At 42.5% G+C, this 21,242-nt stretch overlaps 1 protein-coding gene and 1 pseudogene across 4 annotated transcripts in view; one reads left to right on the top strand and one right to left on the bottom strand.

The window, feature by feature from the left end:
* The window catches only part of KAT14 (lysine acetyltransferase 14), a gene marked incomplete at both ends in the record, with an annotated part of 58,480 nt that overhangs the window by 29,254 nt on the left and 7,984 nt on the right, over positions 1–21,242 (top strand). For all 3 annotated transcript variants that reach the window (XM_080716565.1, XM_080716564.1, XM_080716563.1), the window contains 3 exons: positions 4,514–4,695; positions 6,168–6,584; positions 6,698–7,263. In XM_080716565.1, coding sequence (XP_080572691.1) covers positions 4,514–4,695; positions 6,168–6,584; positions 6,698–7,263 — 1,165 coding nt within the window. The remainder of the gene's footprint in view (positions 1–4,513; positions 4,696–6,167; positions 6,585–6,697; positions 7,264–21,242) is intronic.
* Positions 1,882–3,276, bottom strand: LOC308277473 (PDZ domain-containing protein 11-like; annotated as a pseudogene). Its single transcript has 2 exons — positions 3,256–3,276; positions 1,882–2,386 (listed from the first exon to the last, which is right to left on the bottom strand). The product of its transcript is annotated as a PDZ domain-containing protein 11-like (transcript).

The following is a 21,242-nucleotide window of genomic DNA, read 5'->3' as shown; positions in this document are numbered from 1 at the left end:
CTCACTAAGTAGCTGAGGCTGGCTTTGAACCCGTGCGGTCCTCCTGTCTCAGCCTCCCAAGTGCGGGGATTACAAGCATGCGCCACCACGCCCGGCACGAACCTGGAACATTCTACCTTTGACCTATACCCCAGCGCTATTTCCTTCCTTCCTTCCTTCCTTGTACTGGGGGTGGAACCCAGGGTCTTTTCTACATCCGGACTATACTCCAGGGCCTATTTTCTATTTTATTTGGAAACAGGGTCTCACTGAGTTGCTTAGAGCCTCACTAAGTAGCTGAGGCTGGCTTCAAACCTGTGAGATCATCCTGTTTCAGCCTCCCAAGCGCTGGGATTACAAGCATGTGCCACCACACCCGGCTTTTTATTCTTTATTTTGAAACAGGGTCTCACTGAGTTGCAAAGGGCCTCACTAGGTAGCTGGGATTATCAGCATGTGCTACTACACCTGACTTTTGTCATTCTTTTTGAAAAGGTAAAAAATATCGCTTCTTGCCAGGTGTAGTGGCACACACTTGTAATCCTAGTACTTGGGAGGCTGAGACAGGAAGATCCAGGTTCATGGCCACCTTAGCAACTTAGGACCTTCGCAACTTAGTGAGACCCTGTTTCAAAATAAAGAATAAAAAATTGGGCTGGGGTGTAGCTCGGATGTAGAATACCCCCGGGCTTAATCCCCAGCACTACACACACACACACACACACACACACACACACACACACACACAAAACAAAATCACTTCTTTTTCTAACCTTACTTAGTAACTTCAACCTTTCCAATCTCCAGTTATCTTCTGGGCAAAGTGAAGTCTTGGGAGTCTGGGGGCTCAAGCCATCCACTCTCAGGTGTCATTCTTTGTAAAAAGGCATATGTAGAAGAGTGAGTGACTCTTAAGACTTGATTTTAAGACCCCTTTACACTTAAACATTAAGGATCCCAAATACTATTGTTTATGTTGGTTGTAGCTATTGATATAAAAATTTTTAAATAGAAAAATTTAAAAATATTTATAATTATTTTTGGTACTAGGGATTGAAACCAGGAGCAGTCTACTTCTAAGATACACACCAGTCCTTTTGTTTATATTTTATTTTTATCTTATGGCTGGGTATGACAATGCCTGCTTATAATTCCAGTACTTGGGAGACTATAAATAAAAAAAATTATTTCTTGTGGTATTAGGGATTGAGATGAGGGCCATTCCACCTCTGAGCTACAACTACAGCCATATTTTATTTTTATTTTGAAACAGGGTCCTGCTAGGTTAATGAGAATCTCATTATTTGCTGACCTATGCAACTTAGACTTCTGTCTCAACCTCCCAAGTACTGGGATTATAAGCATGCATCACCATGCTGGCTTGGTGATGCATCATTCAAAAGTAATAACATTTATTAATATAATGTTTTAACTTTTGGAGGGAAAGTAGAGAAGGAGGAAGGGTAAAAAACAGTGTTTCATCAGAGACCCAAAGTGGATGAGATTTCTTACTTTACAAGAATGGGATATGAGGGCCAGGCAAATCAGATGAAAGTCCCCAAGATTGTTTTTTTCTACTGATTTCTCTAATTAAAATAAGATGTGTAAAAGCACCTAGCCCATGATATTTAATAAAAATCATTTGCCTTTTGGAGCTGGGTTCCCCACAGAGGCTAGGTTATACCTAGACATCATCATCTCTTCCTTTCAGGGACTAAAGCTTACCTAAAAAACTAGGGAACTAAAAAAGTACAGTACAGATTGGATAGTGAACTTGGTTGGCCAGCTTCTCCCCATCCTCCCCCACCCCACTATGCCAGGGAGAGGCTGAGAGTAGAATTTCCAAGTGGCTTCCAGCTTGTCCTGGCAGATTCCACATGGAGGACCATAGACTGCAACTTGTTAGTGCACAGTTCTCTCTTTTTGGTGATGGTAATTGTAGGGAAAGAAACACACACACATGCTGATTTTATGAGCTATCTTCAGGATGTTAGCAGCCTTGCTATGCTCAGTCTTGAAAATCAACATCAGTCACCAGCTAGAACTTGGTCTCTTCTTGAAGTCCTGCTAGATGTGCATCTGAGTCAGGAATTACCTTGGAGATGAGGATGCCTAGCTGGGAGGCCTGTCATCTTCGGATGTTAAATCCCAACTGAGCTCTAGGAGGTTTTATCAGTGTAATGATTCAGGGCAGAAACTGAGTCAACTCACTGTTTTAGGCTGGGTGGTATACTCTTTCATGCAGAGGAATCCATGCTGGGGGATTCTCATAGGCAGGCAGGAAAATCACTGGGTAGTTGTCGTAAGGACTCAGCTGTCTATCTTGGACAAGGCCTGGCAGGTAGGCCTCAGCCACCTGGGCTTGGCTCACAGCCAATTCAGCCTGGGAACCAGAAGTTGATGCTCCCTGGGGTCAAAAAGGGAGAAGACAGATTCTTACCGGCTTCCACATTCCATGTGGTGAATATCACATGTCATGTTGCTGGAAAACTCTGTGTTACACTTACTAACTTGAAGTGCAAAGGGCAAACAATATCTTATAATTTTTTTGTGAAAATAATTTTTGTCTCATACACCCTTGATAGGCTTGAGTTCCAGGGGTTCCTGGACTTCACTTTGAGAATTGCTGGTATAGGCAAAGTCTGAGGAATTTTATTTCAACTTTTTGGAGACATGGTATTTCTCTTCTTCCTTCTTTCTTCTTCCTTTTTTTTTTTTTTTTTTGTTATTTCTTAGAACCATAGTGCCCAAATTAGAAAATAGAAAAACCTTCCTTCCTTGGCAGAGTGATCTTCAAGTCATGGGTGGGGTGAGAAAGCAAGTTAAGTGGTATTTTCCTTATCCTTTGGGTGAGAGGCAGGGCCTTGGAAAGGTTAAAAAAAGATAAGAGTATGGGAGAGGTGCTCTGTGACCCAAAGACTAAGGTTGGAAACTAGGTTGTCACTCTCCCCATCTCAGACAGTGATTATACCTAATGTATTAGTTTTCCCTCACTGTAATGGAATGCCTGACATGGGCTGCTTTTGATGCAAAGAGAGGTTTGTTTGGGCTCATGGTTTTATAGGTTCAGGTTCAAGATTGGGCAGCTCCTTGGTGTGGGCTTCTAGTAGGGGCAGCATTCGTGGGGGGGGTTGTAACTAAAAAAGTGCAGTACAGATAGTGAACTTGGTTGGCCAGCTTCTCCCCTGGAGTATTAGATATTAGAGCAACCAGTCAACTCTAGCCAGGGAGAGAGAGACAGTAACAGGGAGAGGTGGGCAGGTGCATACAACACACTCTTGCAGCTCCACCCACCATGATCTAAGCACCTCTCCTAAGGTGGGCCTCCTGTAGGTCTACACAGCCTTCCAATACCCACACCCTTTACTTACGGGACTTTGGGGAATAATCAACCCTTACAGCCTATTAAAGTTTTTGCTTGTTTATTTTAGTTTTAGGATTTTCAACAAAAATTGATTTTTGTTTGTAAGGTGAAAATAAAGTAGTTGCCTTTAAAAGAATTTTCAGCCAGGCCTGGTGACAAACGCCTGTAATCCCAGTACTTGAGAGGCTGAGACAGGGGAATCACAGGTTCCAGGACAGCCTCAGCAACTTAAGACATTTAGCAACTTAGTGAGACCCTGTTTTAAAACCAAGCAAAACAAATAGAGCTTGAGATATGGCTCTGAGGTAGAATGTTTCTGGGTTCAATCCCCAGTACCAAAGGGGTGAAAAATATTTTTTAATAGGAACCTGAGTGGTTGACCTTTTCTGCACTTTTTTTTTTTTTACGGTACTGGGGATGGAATCCAGGGGCATTCTACCCCCGAGTGACACCCCAGCCCTATTTTTTATTCTTTATTTTGAAACAGGGTCTCACTGAGTTGCAAAGGGCCTCACTAAGTTGCTGAGGCTGTCCACGAACCACAATCCTCCTGTCTCAGCCTCCCAGATGCTGGTATTACCAGCGTATGTCACCATGCCCAGCCATTTTTTTATTTTATTGTATGTGTTTTCTCTGTGGAGCCTGCCACGTTGTTTTATTACCTCTCGAGGGCTTTAAGGCAAACCTGCCCAGACTGAGGGGAGCATCTGTCTTCTGGAAAGAAAGAGCTCCTCAGGGCTAGTGATTAGCTTGTATCACGAAACATCCAGTCCTTCTCATTTGCTCTTCTTTCTTGAGAACTGTGCTGAATTCACATGTAGAAGCAACTTAATTAAAATTAGCCTGTAGAACTACTACATCTGTAATCATGTTGGTTGTGATGAGACGTGTTTGTGTGCTTTGTTTGAATTATTTTACTTAATCCTCATAGTCGCTTGTGAGGTACGTTCTTTTATCCTGATTTTGCAGATGAAGGTAGCTGAAAGGTGATAGAGCTGAATTTGGAGCCAGACAAACTCTAGAGCCTCTCTATTGACCTTTAGGTTTTGTGTCTTTAACATTAGAGGGTTCCATCTCAGCCCAGGAGTCAGAGAGAGTATACACAGAGTGTATTCTTTGCACATAACCAAATTGAAATGCCAATAGTTTTTAAATTCTTGGACTCTTTAGGAAAAAGACGTCTACATGGTGGAGCACAGTAGCAGGTTGCCTCAGCGTGGGAAGTCCTATGTATTTCCGTTCAGGTGCTCAGGAGTTCGGTGAGCCAGGATGGTGGAAACTTGTTCATAACAGGCCCCCAACAATGAAACCAGAAGGAGAAAAGTTGTCTGCCTCCACTTTGAAAGTAAAAGGTACGATTGTGAGAACAGCAAAATAGTTACTAGTGAGACAAGAGCCAAGCAAGTATGAGCCCAGGAGACTGCCCAGCTTTCCTGGGCACAGCTCACAGCTCACCAATTCTGGAGCTGCTCCACTTGACAGTTTTTGATGACATTGTTCTATATGCTATAAAAAAATACTATGTTTCTGTCCTTTTTTGTTATTTTAAAGTTTTTTTTTTTTTTTTGCAGGTCTGGGGATGGAACCCAGAGGCATTTGACCTCCGAGCTACACCCCCTGCCCTATTTTTTATTCTTTATTTTGAAACCGGGTCTCACTGAGTTGCAGAGGACCTCACTAAGTAGCTGAGGCTGTGCGCGAACCGCGATCCTCCGGTTTCAGCCTCCCAAATGCTGGGATTACAAGCGTGCGCCACCACGCCTGGCTTTTTTGTTATTTTAAACAGTGCTATAATTGTTCAAATTTGTGTACATGTTTAAATTGGAATACATTTTTGGAAATGATTGCTGTATCAGAGAACACATTTAGTAAAAAATTTCATTGATTAATTACCCTCCAAAAATGATAAAATTATGCCCTACTAAAAAGTCCTGAAAATGCCCATTTCCCCATACTCTTACTGACTGTTATCAAACTTTTAATGTTTACCAGTTACAGTAGGTGAAGGATAGTATTTGTTTAAATTTGCATTATTACCTGGGTGTGGTGGCATGTGCTTGTAATCCAAGTACTTGGGAGGCAGAGACAGGAGATCACAGGTTCCAAGTTAGCCTCAGCAACTTAGTGAGGCTGTCTGCAATAAAATAGGGTTGGAGGCATAGCTCAGACGCAGAATGCCTCTGGGTTCAACCTCCAGCACTACAAAAATAAAAAACTATAATTTAACAGATATGTTAGTATTTTAGGGCATTTATGGAACACATTGCTATATCAAACATGGCACGAGGCTCACAGTAATACATCTGTTTTGTAATATATTTACCTTTGTAAGAGAAATGAGAGTTGGATAATTTTATTTTTTTGTGGTACTAGGGATGGAACCCAGGGCCATTTTAACTCCAGACTATACTTCCAGACTTCTTTTATCTTTTACTTGAAAACAGTGTCTTGCTAAATTGCTAAGATCCTCACTAAGTTGCAGAGGCTGGCTTCAAACCTGTAATCCTCCTGTCTCAGCCTCCCAAGTACTGGAATTACAGGCATGTGCCACCATGCCTGGGGAGTAGTTATTTTAAAAGTCAGATATTTAGCCCAGCCGGGCGTGGTGGCGCACGCTTGTAATCCCTGCGCTTGGGAGGCAGAGACAGGAGGATCGCGCAGGTTCGAAGCCAGCCGCGCGCGCTGGCTTAGGAGACCCTGTTTCCAAATAAAAATGTAAAAATAGGTCTGGGAGTGTAGCCCGGAGGTAGAAGGACTTCCAGGAACCCCAGTACCACCAAAAAAAAAAAAAAAAAAAAGTCAGATATTTATTCTTTTTTGGCAGCCTCAAAACCAATGCTGGATCCCATCATTACTGTAGAAGGTCTTAGGAAACGGGCGAGCAGGAATCCTGTGGAATCTGCCATGGAATTAAAGGAGAAAAGGTCTCGAACTCAGGAAGCAAAAGACATCCGAAGAGCCCAGAAGGAAGCAGCAGGCTTTCTGGACAGGAGCACCTCCTCTACCCCTGTAAAATTCATAAGCCGAGGCCGCAGGCCTGATGTGATCCTTGAAAAAGGAGAAGTAATTGACTTCTCATCCTTGAGCTCCTCTGACCGCACCCCCCTCACTAGCCCATCTCCTTCTCCCTCTCTGGATTTCTCTGCCCCGGGAACACCGGCCTCACATTCTGCTACACCTAGCTTGCTTTCCGAAGCTGATCTGATTCCAGATGTGATGCCACCACAAGCCCTGTTTCACGGTAAGATCTCCCTTGCTGGGGTCTTTGTCTTGGGTGTGGGTGTTTCCACCTGGGGCCACGTGCTCTGCCTTTTTCCCTTCAACCTCTTGATGCCCCGTTTATGCTCTGTGCAGATGATGAGGAGCTGGAAGGTGAGGGCGTCATAGATCCAGGGATGGAGTACGTCCCTCCCCCCGGTGGGTCGGCAGCTTCTGGGCCAGTGCTTGGGGGCAGAAAGAAGGTCAGAGCACCTGAACAGATAAAGCAGGAGGTAGAGAGCGAGGAGGAGAAACCTGACCGGATGGACATTGACAGTGAAGACACAGATTCAAACACATCTTTGCAAACCAGGTCTCGAGAGAAGAGGAAGCCTCCCCTGGAGAAGGACTTGAAACCTAAAGGACCCAGGTATACTCCTGTGAGCATCTACGAGGAAAAGCTACTCCTTAAGAGGCTGGAAGCATGTCCCAGTGCAGTCGCTATGACACCAGAAGCTCGGAGACTGAAGCGGAAGTTGATTGTTCGACAAGCAAAAAGGGATAGGGGTTTACCACTTTTTGACTTGGATCAGGTTGTTAATGCTGCTCTTCTGTTAGTCGATGGGATTTATGGAGCCAAAGAAGGAGTTTCTAGACTTCCAGCTGGGCAAGCCACCTACCGCACTACTTGTCAGGACTTCAGGATCCTTGACCGGTACCAGGTGATATGAGCCTGTGCTTTAAAACTATGAGGGATGGGAGTGGAAGGGGCAGGCAACACCAGGCAGTGGACATGGTTACACCATGACTTAAACTCATACCTAGCCGGGTATGGTGGTGCATAAACAACCCCAGTACTTGGGAGGTTGAGATAGGAGGATCGCAGGTTTAAGGACAGCCTCAACAAGTAGTGAGACTCATCAACCCAGCAAGACTGTTTCCAAATAGGAAATAAAATTGGGCTGGGAGTGTAGCTTGAAGGTAGAATGCTTCTGGGTTCAATCTCCAGTACCACCCCCACCCCAAAAATAACTAATTTGGGGAGAGAGGAAAAAAGAGTAAGGGAGAACAATGCAAAAGTTGCCTGGTTTTATGTTTCAAAATTGTTCAGTTTAGCCAGGTATGGTAGCACACGCTTGTAATCCCAGCATTCAGGAGGCTGAGACCTGGAGGATTGCGGTTCGCGGACAGCCTCAGCTACTTAGTGAGGCCCTCTGCAACTCAGTGAGACCCGGTTTCAAAATAAAGAATAAAAAATAGGGCAGGGGGTGTAGCTCGGAGGTCAAATGCCTCTGCGTTCCATTCCCAGACCTGCAAAAAAAAAAAAATAAATAAAAATAAAAAAAATAAAAATAGGTCTGGAAGTGTAGCCCAGAGGAAGAAGGAACCCCAGTACCACCAAAAAAAAAAAAAAAAAGACAGAACCTAGAAGGTTTTTTTCGGTCTCTCAGTCCATGCTTCATGTAATTTTGTTTGTTTGTTTGTTTGTTTTGGTAGTACTGGGAATGGAAACCAGGGGCGTTCTATCTCCGAGCTATACCCCCAGCCCTATTTCTTTATTTTGAATCAGGGTCTCATTGAATTGCAAAGGGCCTCACTAAATAGTAGCTGAGGCTGTCCATGAACTGTGATCCTCCTGTCTCAGTCTCCCAAATGCTGGGATTACAAGCGTGCACCACCACGCCTGGCTTTTCATTTAGTGGTTTTTATTGACATTTCTTGAGGATATGTAGTGTCCCAGAAAGTGTCGATTAGGATCTGCAGGTGTGTAACCATCTATGTAAGATAAGGCTGCTGGGGTGTCATTGTAGGGTCAGCATTGCTCAAAGTGTGTATTGGAATCCAAGTTCTTTGAGTATTCCTGGGGACAATTAATTCACTCAACTGCTAGATTTTCCTACTAGCAGGGACAAGATCTTTGCTAGTACTTGATACTAATTACTCTTATAAATTTGCTAATCCAATGACTGTAAAGTGAAATTTTGTTTTTTATTACTATTTCTTTGGTTGCAGGTGAAGTTAAACTTTGTATCTTTTCTACTTGTTTCTCTGTCTGTGAGTTGCCTGTGTGGAGTTTTTTCTAATTTTTCAGTTTTCTTTTTCTTCTCCCAAAGCTAGTAGGGTCTTTTCTTTATTGCCAGTTCTGATATTACTCAGTAATGTGCCAAGCACGGGACTCCTTTCTTTTCTTGTGCTGAGTATTCTATACTCTTTCCTGAATCCTGGAAAGTCTTCTTAATTTCCTATTATTATTTTTTTACTCTCTGTCCTCTCTTTTAGGAACTTTCTATTATTTGGATATTGGACCTTGTAGGCTATGGATTGGCAAACTTTCTATAATGGGCCAGACAGTAAATATTACAGGCTTTGCCGGCCACACAGTCTAGGTTCCAACTGCCCAGCTCTGCACTTGTGATGGAAAGCAGCCCTCATGAGTGGCTGTAGCTGTGTCCCAGCAAAAATGATGTTTTAAAAATAGGCAGTGGCTAAATTTGGCCTGTGTGCTATAGTTTGCCAAGGCCTTCCACCCTACATGGATCTTCTAATTTTTTTCCCCTCCTACTTCCCAACTTTCCTTTCCTTTGAAGTATCAGCCTGCTTACTGCATCCTGGGAGCCAAGTGGGTCCAGCCAGGAGCCTACCCTGCCGTAGTAAAATTCCCAGTCTCCCCGCCACACTCCTATAATGGCTCCCCATGTCTAGAGTCTCTCCAGGCTCCCCAGACTGAATGGTCATTTTCTGGGTTTGGAAGAGCCAAGAGTCCTGCTCCCTTTCGGCTTCAGCAGTGCCCCAGGTCTCTGATGCTGCATCTTGTAAATTGCCCTGCTCACAGCCTGTCTTCACCACAAGCTTAAGTTTTGGCATTCTTTTGTTTCTAAGTGTTCTACTGTTAATTTGCATGCTTTTTTTTGGTGTGTGTACTAGGGATGGGACCCAGGGACATTCTACTCCAAGCTACACCCCCCAGCCCCATACTCTTTATTTTTTTAAATTTTTTTTGCGGGTCTGGGGATGGAACCCAGGGGCATTCTACCTCTGAGCCACACCTCCTGCCCTATTTTTTATTCTTTATTTTGAAACAGGATCTCACTAAGTTGCAGAGGGCCTCACTAAGTAGTAGCTGAGGCTGTCCACGAACCGCGATCCTCCAGTCTCAGCCTCCCGAATGCCATACTCTTTATTTTGAAACGGTCTCACTGAGTTGCAAGGGCCTCACTAAATAGCTGAAGCTGTCCTCAAATTGTGATCCTCCTGTCTCAGCCTCCCAAATGCTGGAATTACAAGTGTGCACCACCATGCCCGGCTCAGTTGGCATGCTTTTGTTTATAGTTATCTATTCACCTATTCATTTCTGAGGTTTTGTGTCTCTAATATATACATATACATATACATATACATATACATATACATATACATATAATGTGAAATGTGTAAAACGGAAGAAAGCATAGAACATCCAGGCATAGTTTAAAGATGAATAAAATAAATGTCATTGTTTCTTATCTCCTGGGTTAAAAAATAGACTGTTAAAGCAGGGCATGGTGGCACATTCCTATGATCCCAGTATTTGGGGGCTGAGATGGATTACAGGTTCAAGGCTAGCCTTAGCAATTTAGAAAGACTCAGCAACCTAGCAAGACCTACCTACTACCTACCTTCCTTTCTTTCTTCTTCCTTTCCCTCCTTTTTTTTTTTTTTTGTTCCTTCTTTCTTGTTTTGTGGTACTGAGGATTGAATCCAGGGGCATTCTACTTCTGAGTTACACCTCCACCCCTAATTTAATTTTGAGACAGTCTCACTAGGTTGACGAGAGTCTCACTACTTGCTGAAGCTTTGCTGGAACCTGGGGTCTTCCTATCTCAGCCTCCCAAGTACTGGGATTATAAGCGTGCACCACCATGCCCAGCTGCAAGCAGAAAGCACATATCTAGCTTTTCAAGAAAGTTTTTATTAGGTAAGTTTTTTGGTTTGAAACAGTCTTACTAGGTTGATGAGAGAGAGTCTGCTACATTGCCGAGGCTGGCCTTGGACCTGAGATCCTGTCTCAGCCTCCGTAGCAGTGGCACGCGTAGTAGTATAGCACACCCACACAGCCAGCTCAGAAGGATCTGTTGGCACCCCAGTACCCAGTGCCTATGAATGAATGTGACCTTATTTGGAAGTAGGACCCTTACAGATAAAATTGGCTAAACTCAGGTTAGACGAGAGTAGGTGGACCCTTAATCCAATCTGACTGATATCTTTTATAGTCTTTATAAGAAGAAAAGAGACAGAGAGGGGTGAGAGAAGGCCATGAGAAGACAGAGGCAGAGATTCGAGTAATGTGTGTTCAACTCAAGGGACACTAGGGATTGCCAGCAACACGGGAAGCTAAGAGAGAAACTGGATAGATTGTCTGGCAGTACATTCAAAGAAAGGTTGGCCCTGCCCATACCTTGATTTCTGACTTCTGGCTTCTAGAACTGAGACAGTAAATTTCTTTTTTTTTTTTTAATTTTTTTTTAATTTTTTATTTTTTTATTAATTTATTTTTTAAATTGGTGCATTGTAGTCATATATCAATCACATTGGAGTATAAGACTTGAGAGGATAAACAAGCACACATCATCCAATTAGCCCTCTTCCAGCCCCCATCCCATTCCCTCCCCCTCCCTCCATCCCCCGCTTCTTTGGTGATTTACTTTGATACATTTGTTTAAGTACCTCCTGCGTTTTAAAGAGGCTCCGTCCTCCAGTATTACATACCCTCTGATTGGTCACATTAGTTGCTTCACTATAGGGCCCTTTCTATAGCTCAACCTCTTCCTGTTGCCCTTTTCCTCCTAGTTATTGCTGATTAAGAGAAGCGTCTGATTTATATTTTCTGCGATATTTCTCTGTGCATGCTGCGTTGCAAGTACCGATCCCACTCTTGATGGTCCTAGTAGTGGCCTGGCTACTCAGTGGACAGATCCAGACCTCGCTGGCTCAAGCAGCGGCCTTGCCTTATGGGAGGCCCCAGTTCTGGTCTCGCTGGCCCCTGCACCGGTCTAACCCCTAAGCTGGCTTTGGTCCCGGCCTTGGAGGCCGCAGGAGTGAACTTGCCTCACGCCAGGCTCCGATGCTGGCCATTGGCCCCGCACCGGTCTAACCCCTTGGCAGGATTCCAATCCCGGCCTCGGAGGCCCCAGCACCGGACTAGCCTCACGGCAGGCTCCAATGCCGGCCTCGTTGGCCCCAGCCCCGGCCTAACCCCTCGGCAGGTTCCGTTCCCGGGTTAGGAGGCCCCAGCACTGGCCATGTGAGACAGTAAATTTCTAAGCCACCCAGTTTGTGGTACAGTTAGCTCTCTATATCCATGGATTAGAAACCAATCTCAAATTGAAAATATTAGGGGAAAAATTGCATCTGTACTGAACATGTAAAGCCTTTTTTTTCTTGTTACTGTTCCCTAACAGTGTGGCATGACATATTTACATAGCATTTATATTGTATTAAGTATGACAAGTAATTGAGATGATTTAAAGTATTTGGGAGGAGGGTGTATTTATTTGAGTCACCCCTCCATGCCACTCTGGCATGGGGCTGTATTTCTATTTTCTCTATTTCTATCTTTCTAATAAACTTCTTTAAATCTTCAAAAAAAAAAAAGTATTTGGGAGGATGTGTTTTGGGTTCTATATAAATATGTAAATACTACATCATTTTACAAAAGATGTGGGCATCAGCCAGGCCAGGTGGCCTATGCCAGCTACTCAGGGATGAGCCAGGAAGATTGCAAGTGAGAGGACCATCCTGAGAGCCTTGTACTCTCTATAGAGATGGGACTTGAGCTGCTGCTGGGGGAGGGCAGCCCCACAGCAGGTCCTGAGGGTGGGGACCTAACTGCGGCTTTTGCCTGTCCCTTGTTTTGCTGCCTCTTTCTCAGTTGCAGAGGATCTTGACCTGCCAGCGGAGTTCTAGCAGGTTGGGTGCTTTGGTGTAGATGGGTAAGGAGTGGTGTAGAGTGTAGTTCTCGCCTTTCCCAAAGCCAGCTTGGGATTTTGGTTCAGTCACAGTGTGTCTGCCTTCTACTTCCTGTTTCTTCTCCTAGTTGTTCTGTTCTTCTATACTTGCCTTTCTTTTCCTCCTAATCCAGTTTGTTTCTACAGTCTTAATAGGGCTGTGAAGGTAGTGAAACTGGATGCTTGTATTTATTTTTTATTTATTTACTTATTATTATTTTTTGTGGTACTAGGGGTAGAACCCAGGGGCTTTCTACCTCCGGGCTATAATCCCAGACCTATTTTATATTTTATTTGGAAACAGGGTCTCACTAAGTTGCTGAGAGCCTCACTAAGTAGCTGAGGCTGGCTTCGAACTCGTGCGATCCTCCTGTCTCAGCCTCCCAAGCGTTGGGATTACAAGCCTGTGCCACCACGCCCCACTGGATTTAACCCCTAACTTTATGTGTTGTATGTGTGTGTGTGGTGTTGGGGATTGAATTTATTTATTTATTTATTTATTTATTTATTTATTTATGTATTTATTTATTTTTGTTGTTGTTGTACTGGGGGTGGAACCCAGAGGCTTTCTACTTCCAGGCTATACTCCCAGACCTTTTTTATATTTTATTTGGAAACAGGGTCTCACTAAGTTGCTGAGAGCCTCACTAAGTAGCTGAGGCTGGCTTCGAACTCGTGCGATCCTCCTGTCTCAGACTCCCAAGCACGGGGATTACAAGCGTGCACCACCACGCCTGGCTTTGAAATGTGATTTTTATTACCAATCAGTATTTAACATCCTGTCATTTTTTCATTGTGTGTGTGTGTGTGTGTGTGTGTGTGTGTGTGTGTGTGTGTGTGTGTGTGACTGAGGATGGAGCCCATAAGCAGTCTACCTCTGAGCTAAAACCCCAGCTCTTTTTATTATTTGTTTTAAAACAAGGGCTCAGTAGGTTGCTGAGAGTCTTGCTAAATTGCTGAGGCTGACCTCAAATCTTTGATCCTCCTGTCTCAGCCTCCCAAGTACTGAGATTACAGGCATGTGCCATCACACCCAACTTTGTTTTTTTCTTTTTAACCCAAGAATTGGTGCTTTTATTTATTTTCTTACTTTATGCATTTAATTATTTATTTATTTATTTTAGTTTCCAGGTAGATTTTTTTTTTTTTTTTTTTTTTTTTTTTTTTTTGCGGATCTGGTGATGGAACCCAAGGGCATTCAACCTCCGACCTACACCCCTTGCCCCTATTTTTTTTTTTAATTCTTTATTTTGAAACCAGGTCTCACTGGGTTGCAGAGGGTCTCACTAAGTAGCTGAGGCTGTCCGCGAACCACGATCCTCTGGTCTCAGCCTCCCCAGTGCTGGGATTACAAGCGTGTGCCACCACCCCCGGCAAAAATTTTAAACTATCTTTAGTAATGGGGTGTTATTTATTTATTTATTTACATATTTACTTACTTACTTACGGTACTAGAGGTTGAACCCAGGTTGAACCAGTACTTGAAAACTAAGTTCTTGCACTTAGTTTTCCATCACTCTTCTGAACAACATCCTCAGCCCTTTTTTTTTTTTTTTTTTTGAGACATGGTGTCACTAAATTGCAAAACCTATCTTGCAGTTTGTGATCCTCCTCCGTCTGCCTCCCAAGTAGCTGGGATTGATTTTATTTCTGATCACATTATGTTGTAGGAAGAGAAAATACTCTGTGTGACTTTTTTTTAATCATAAAGAAAGTTACATATTCTATTTTTATTCTTTTATAGGTCCTAACTTAAGGCATGCTTCTTTTTCTTTTTCTTTTCCTATTCTGGTACTAGGGATTGAACCCAGAGGCATTCTGACTCTGAGCTATACCCCCAGCCCTACTTTTTATTCTTTATTTTGAAACAGAGTCTCACTAAGTTGCTGAGAACATCACTTAGTAGATGAGCTGGCTTCAAACCTGCAATCCTCCTGTCTCAGCCTCCTGAGCACTGGGATTACAAGTGTGCGCCCCACACCTGGCTTTGTTCTTTATTATTAAGTTTATAATATTGACATATGGTTGTCTCCCTAAACAAAAAAATACCTTTGCCTGTGTTATATCTTTTGTGTTGCTTGCTTATTTAAATGATAATGAACCAGTGGGGCATGGTGGTGATGCATGCCTGTAATCCCAGTACCTGGGAGGCTGAGACCAGAGGAGGCCCTCGCAACTTATTGAGACCTGTTTTACTTTTTTATTTTTATTTTTAATTTTTTGCAGTATTGAAGATTGAAACCGGGACATATTACCTCTGAGCTACATCCCCAACCCGATTTTATTCTTTATTTTGAAACAGGATCTCACGAAGCTGCGGAGGACCTCACTATATAGCTGAGGCTGGTTGAGAACCCAGATCTTCCTGTCTCAGCCTCCCAAGTACTGGAATTACAAGTGTACGCCGCCACACTTGGCTTAGACCCTGTTTTATTTGTTTGTTTGTTTGTTTGTTTATTGTACTGGGGTTTCTGGAAGCCCTTCTACATCCAGGCTACACTCCCAGACCTATTTTTATATTTTTATTTGGAAACAGGGTTAGACCCTGTTTTAAAAAATGAAAAGGGCTGGGGATATAGCTCAGAGGTCAAATGCCCTTGGGTTCAATCCCCATTATCACTACAAATGATAGCAAATCTCTAAGTTGTTTATTCTCCTTGATTTCTCATTACTTTTTCCCTAATTATTTTCTTGCTGGACTAATTCCTCTAACTGTTCTTTAAGATATAGTTTTTTTCAGATATATATGTGTGTGTGTATATATATTTATTGGCGCATTATATTCATACATCATATTGGGGTAAAAAAAAACTTGTGTGTACATACATGTATACATCACTGATTTAACCCCCACCCAATTCCCACCCCATTCCCTCCCCATCCTTCCTTCCCTTGCTTGGCTTAGTGGTTGACTTCGATATGTTTAAGTACATTGTGTGTTTTAGAGATTTTCCTCTTCCGCTCTCCTTTCTCCTCCTTTAGGTTGCCTTGTTTGCTCCTCTATAGGATTTCCTTTTTCATCTAGAGTTCCTCCTATGACCCATTTCTCCCTAACTCTCACATATTAGGGAACACATCTGATTTCTTATTTTTTGTGACTGACTAATCTCACTTAGTTCCATCCATTTCGTCCATTTCCCTGAAAATGATATAATTGAGTTTTTTTTAATGGCTGAGTAAAATTCCATTGTGTACATATCCCCCAGTTTTGTAATCCATTCATCTGTTGATGGACATCTTGGCTGGTTCCACACTTTGGCTATGGTGAATTGTGCAGCTATGAACATAGATACACATTCATTAGTTTGGTAGTTTGGTTTCTTTTCTTTTGGGTAGATACCCAGAAGTGGTATTGCTGGATCAAATGGTAGATTTGTTCCCATTCTTCTGAGGATTCTCCATACTGTTTTCCAAAGTGGTTGCACTAATTTGCAATCTCACCAACAGTGTCTTAGAGTTCCCACTTCTCCACATCCTCGCCAGCATCTGTTGTTGTTTGTGTTTTGAATGATTGCCATTCTAGTTGGAGTTAGGTAAAATCTCAGGGTAGTTTTGATTTGCATCTCTCTGATTGCCAGTGATGTTGAGCATTTTTTCATGCATTTATTGGCCATTTGAATTTCTTTTGTGAAGTGTCTATTTAGTTTGCCTGCCCATTTTGTTATTGGATGCTTTGTTTTCTTAGTGTTGAGTTTCTTCAGTTATCTGTATATTCTAGATATTAGCCCTCTATCGGAGGTGTAGGTGGCAGAAATCTTCTCCCATTCTGTTGGCTCTCTGTTGAGGTTCTTGACAGTTTCCTTGGTTGAACAGAAGCTCTTCAGTTTCATGCAATCCCATGTATTGATTCTCCTTTTAATTTGTTGTGCCTTTGGGGTCTTGTTGAGAAAGTGTTTATCTGTGCCTATGTGTTGCAATGTTGGACCTATGCCGTCTTCAAGGAGCTTCAAGGTCTCTGGTTTGATTTCCAGGTCTTTGATTCATCTTGAATTGACTCTTGTACAGGGTGAGAAAGTGGGATTAATTTCCAATTTTCTGCATATGGTTAACCAGTTTTGCCAACACCATTTGTTGAAGAGGCTATCTTTTATCCAGTGTATGTTTTTGGCCCCTTTGTCAAAAATCAATTGATACATATATATCAATGTGTGTGTGTGTGTGTGTGTGTGTGTATTTTTTTTTTTTAATATATTTTTACTGTACTGGGGATGGAACCCAGGGGAATTCTACCTCCGAGCTACACCCTCAGCCCTGTTTTTCTATTCTTTATTTTGAAACAGGGTCTCACTGAGTCGCAAAGGTTCTTCACTAAGTAGCTGAGGCTGTCTGAACCACGATCCTCCTGTCTCAGCCTCCCAAATGCTGGGATTACAAGATGTGCTACTATGCCCAGCTTTCAGATATATTTTGAAAACTTGATGTTTATGCTATCTTCATTTTATTCTTACATTTAAATGATAGCATAGCTGAATATAAAATTGTAATTTTGTTTTTCCCTTTGACATTTTGAAATTACAGTTTCGTTTCTTGTTTCTTTGTGGCTTTGTTTTTTTTATTCTCCCTTCTGGAGTGTTCAAATTTTTCTCTCTCTCTTTTTTTTTTTTTTTTTTTTTTGTGTGTGTGTGTGTGGTATTGGGGAATGGAACACAGGGGCTTTCTAGCTTTGGACTATACTCCCAGCCCTATTTTTTATTCTTTATTTTGAAACAGGGTCTCACTGAGTTGCAAAGGGCCTCACCACGTAGCTGAGGCTGGCTGCGAACTGCAGTCCTCCTGTCTCAGCCTCCCAAGTACTGAGATTACAAGCATGCACCACCATGCCAAGCTTCTTTTTTTTTTTTTTTTTTTAATGGTTATATTAGCAGGGACGTGGAGGCATTCTACCCCCAGTCTAATTTTATTTTTTATTTTGAAACAGGATCCCACTAAATCGTGGAGGGCCTCACTAAGTTGCTGGGGCTGGCTGTGGATTATAGGTTTTATATATATATATATAATTATTATTATAACTAGGATTATAGGTCTGCATTACCAGTCCTGGCTTTTGTCTTTGTATTTTATCTTAATGCATTCTAAGTGTTTTTGCTGTAATTTATCTTGCTTGACAGCTCTTAAGTCGGAGGTGTCTTTTGTGCTTCTTGGCGTTTGTCCTGCTTAGTGTTTTCTGAGCTTCCTGGATCAGTGGTTTGCTGTCTGACATGAATTAGGTGTTGCTGTTGCTACAGATATTTCTTTTTCTGTTCCTTTCTCTTTTCTTTTGGTGTTCCCATTATGCTTATGTTACACCTTTTGTAGTTGCCCCACAGTCCTGGGCCTTTTTTTTTTCTCTTCAGTCTTTTTTCTCTGCTTTTCAGTTTGGGTTTATTTTTTAATTTTGGTACTGGGGATTGAACCCCCAGGAGCTTTCTACCACTGAATTACAACCCCAGCCCTATATTATTTTGATACAGGGCCTCACTAAGTAGCTGGGCTATCCTCAAACCAGCAGTCCTTCTGTTTCAACTTCACAAGTACTGGAATTACAAACATGTAACGCTATACCCAGCCAGTTTGGGAAAATTTTATTGACATATCTTCAAGCTTAGAGTCTTTGTTCAGACTGTGCAGGCTACAAAGGAGCCTATCATCAAAGGCATGCTTTCTTTCTGTTATTGTGCTTTTTTTCTGTGTGTGTGTGTGTGTTATCTCTGAGAATTGGACCAGGTTCTCATTGTGAACAGCAAAGGGCCACCAGCAGAAAGGAAAAGAAACCATTCTGAACTAGGACGAAGCACTCTGTTCTTTTTTTTTTTTTTTTTTTTTTTGTGGTACTGGGGTTCCTGGAAGCCCTTCTACCTCTGGGCTACACTCCCAGACCTATTTTTTATTTTTTGAAACAGGGTCTCTTAAGCCAGTGCGGCTGGCTTCGAACCTGCGCGATCCTCCTGTCTCCTCCTCCCAAGTGCGGGGATTATAAGCATGAGCCACCACGCCTGGCAAGCACTCTGTTCTTCGTAGTCCCTGCTCTCAGGAAGAATTATTTTACCAGAGCCTAACTGCAAGAATAGGTGATATTCAACTCTAGATCTCTATCCCTCCAGATGTTCTATTGTTTTTTAGAAAAAACAATTTTATTGTTTTTTAGAAAAAACAATTTTCAATTTTACTGTTTTTTAGGAATTTTTTTTGTGTGTGTGTGGCACTGATGATTGAACCAAGGGGTATTCTACCTCTGAGCTACACCCTTGGTCCTATTTTTTATTCTTTATTTTGAAACAGGGCCTCACTAATTTTGGAGGGTCTCATTAAGTGACCTTCCTGTCTCAGCCTCCCAAGTACTAGAATTACAAGAATGCATCATCACACCTGGCTCTGTTTTTTAGAATTTTTATCCCTTTGTTTAAAATACTTAATTGTTCTTGCATTGGTCTACTTTGTTCAGTAGAACCCTTAACATATCAATGAAAGTAGTTTTAAATTCTCAGTGCAGCTGGGTGTGGTGTCGCACACTTGGGAGGCTGAGACAGAAGGATCACACGGGTTTGAAGTCAGCCTCAGCTACTTAGTGAGGCTTTCAGCAACTTAGTGAGACCCTGTTTCCAAATAAAGTATAAAATAGGTCTGGGAGTATAGCCCAGAGGTAGAAAGCTCCTGGGTTCCACCCCCAGTACCACAAAAAAAAAAAAAAAAATTCTCATTGCAGCTTGGCATGGTAGTACACGCTTATAATTCTAGTTCTCAAGAGGCTGAGATCGTAATACTGTAGGTACCAGGACAGCCTCAGCAAGTAGTGAGACTCTCATAAACCTAGTGAGACCCTGTTTCAAAATAATAAAATAGCCGGGCGTGGTGGCGCACGCTTGTAATCCCCGCGCTTGGGAGGCGGAGACAGGAGGATCGCGCAGGTTCGAAGCCAGCCGTGCTCTGGCTTAAGAGACCCTGTTTCCAAAATGAAAATGTAAAAATAGGTCTGGGAGTGTAGCCCCGAGGTAGAAGGGCTTCCAGGAACCCCAGTACCACCAAAAAAAAAAAATTAATAATAATAATAAAATCGAGCTGGGGGTGTAGCTCAGAGATAGAATGTCCCTAGGTTCAATCCCCAGTACCACATGCAAACACACAAAAATTATAAATAAATAAATAAATAAATACAGAAATTCCTAGTCCAGTAATTTCAACAACCCTGTCAAATCTGACTCTGGTTCCGAGGCTTATTCTATTTCTTCAGACTGTGTTCTTTGCCTTTAATATGCCTTGTAATCTTTTGTTAAAAGACAAACATAATGTTTTGTGTCAGAGGAACATAGTAAATAGGCTGTAGTGGTATAGGAGGTGGGTAATCCTGATGAGATTTCAGTCTTTTGTTGGTACTGGGGATTGAACCAAGTGGTGTTCTACCTATGGGCAACACCCCCAGCCCTGTTTTATTTTTTATTTTGAAACAGGGTCTCACTAAGTTGTTGAGGGCCTCATTAAGTTGCTAAGGTTGAACGAACCTGCCATTCTTGTCTCAGCCTCACAAGTACAGGGATCACAGGTGTGCACCACGCTGGGCCAGCCTCATCTGTGGCGAGCCTGAGCCTGTGGCCATTTGCCTCTCACTCCTCAGTTTTTTGTAAGTGGGTAGAACAGCTGGAGGGATGGAGATCTAGAGTTGAATATCACCTATCCTTGCAGTTAGGCTCTGGTAAAATAATTCTTCCTGAGAGCAGGCATTGTAAAGATCAGAGTGCTTTGTTTTAGTTCAGAATGGTTTCTTTTCCTTTCTGCTGGTGGCCTTTTGCTGTTCACAATGAGAACCTGGTCCAACTCTCAGAGATAACCCTTTTAAGACTGTGGGGTTCGCCCTGGATTTTGAGACTTGTCCAGACTTGTCCTCCAGTAATTTGGCAGGTAGAGTTGCAGTTTTCCTGTTCCTAGTCTGATTTCTGTGGAGGCTTCTGTTCCAGTAAGCCGTGGTTCTCTATATCTACCAGTCTTAGTGCTCCAATTTGGTGTCAGGAGTGTGCTGATTGCACAGTTTTGTTAAAGACCTGAGAAGAGCTGATCTTTCAGTTAGTTGAACTTTTTGCATGTTATTGACTCCTCATGCATCAGCCTGTAAACCAGAAGCCTCATATATGGCCTTCACCTGGGAAATTCTTCATTATTGTTTCTCTTAAACTTCTTTATTAAGCCAGGCATGGTGGCACACACTTGTAAACCCAGCATTTGGGAGGCTGAGATGGTTTGCAGACAGCCTCAGCTACTTAGTGAGGCCCTCTGCAATGCAGTGAGACCCTGTTTCAAAATAAAGAATAAAAAATTGGGCAAGGATGTAGCTTGGAGGTCAAATACCTCTGGGTTCCATCCCCAGACACGCAAAAACAAACCAACCAAAACAACTCTTACTGCACTTGTTCTTGTTCCGTTCCTACACGACCGAGGGCCCCGGAACAGCAAGCTCCAGTGTGGCTCTCAGGGTGAAGTCCACTAGTTCTGCTAGGACACTCTCTAAAGGAACCAAGGCTACGTCTAGCTACAAAGGGCCTCTAGCTATTGGGACTTGTTTTACGTATATAAATCTACATCACTCTCATTTTTGTCAAATTTGCTCATTGAAAAAAAGTCATATTTCAAAAAATCTATTCACAAGGATAGCAGTAATTAGACTTTATGGCTCTTAGAATAACTGGATATAAATTGTTCTATTGTTCTTATATTTTCTCCTTGAATTTAATGCTGGTTAAGATTTAGTG

This window comes from Muscardinus avellanarius (assembly GCF_963383645.1).
Source record: "Muscardinus avellanarius genome assembly, chromosome: 19".
Classification (NCBI taxonomy): domain Eukaryota; kingdom Metazoa; phylum Chordata; class Mammalia; order Rodentia; family Gliridae; genus Muscardinus; species Muscardinus avellanarius.
Note: the sequence above shows the minus strand (reverse complement) of the source record. Positions and strands in the feature narration are given on the sequence as shown.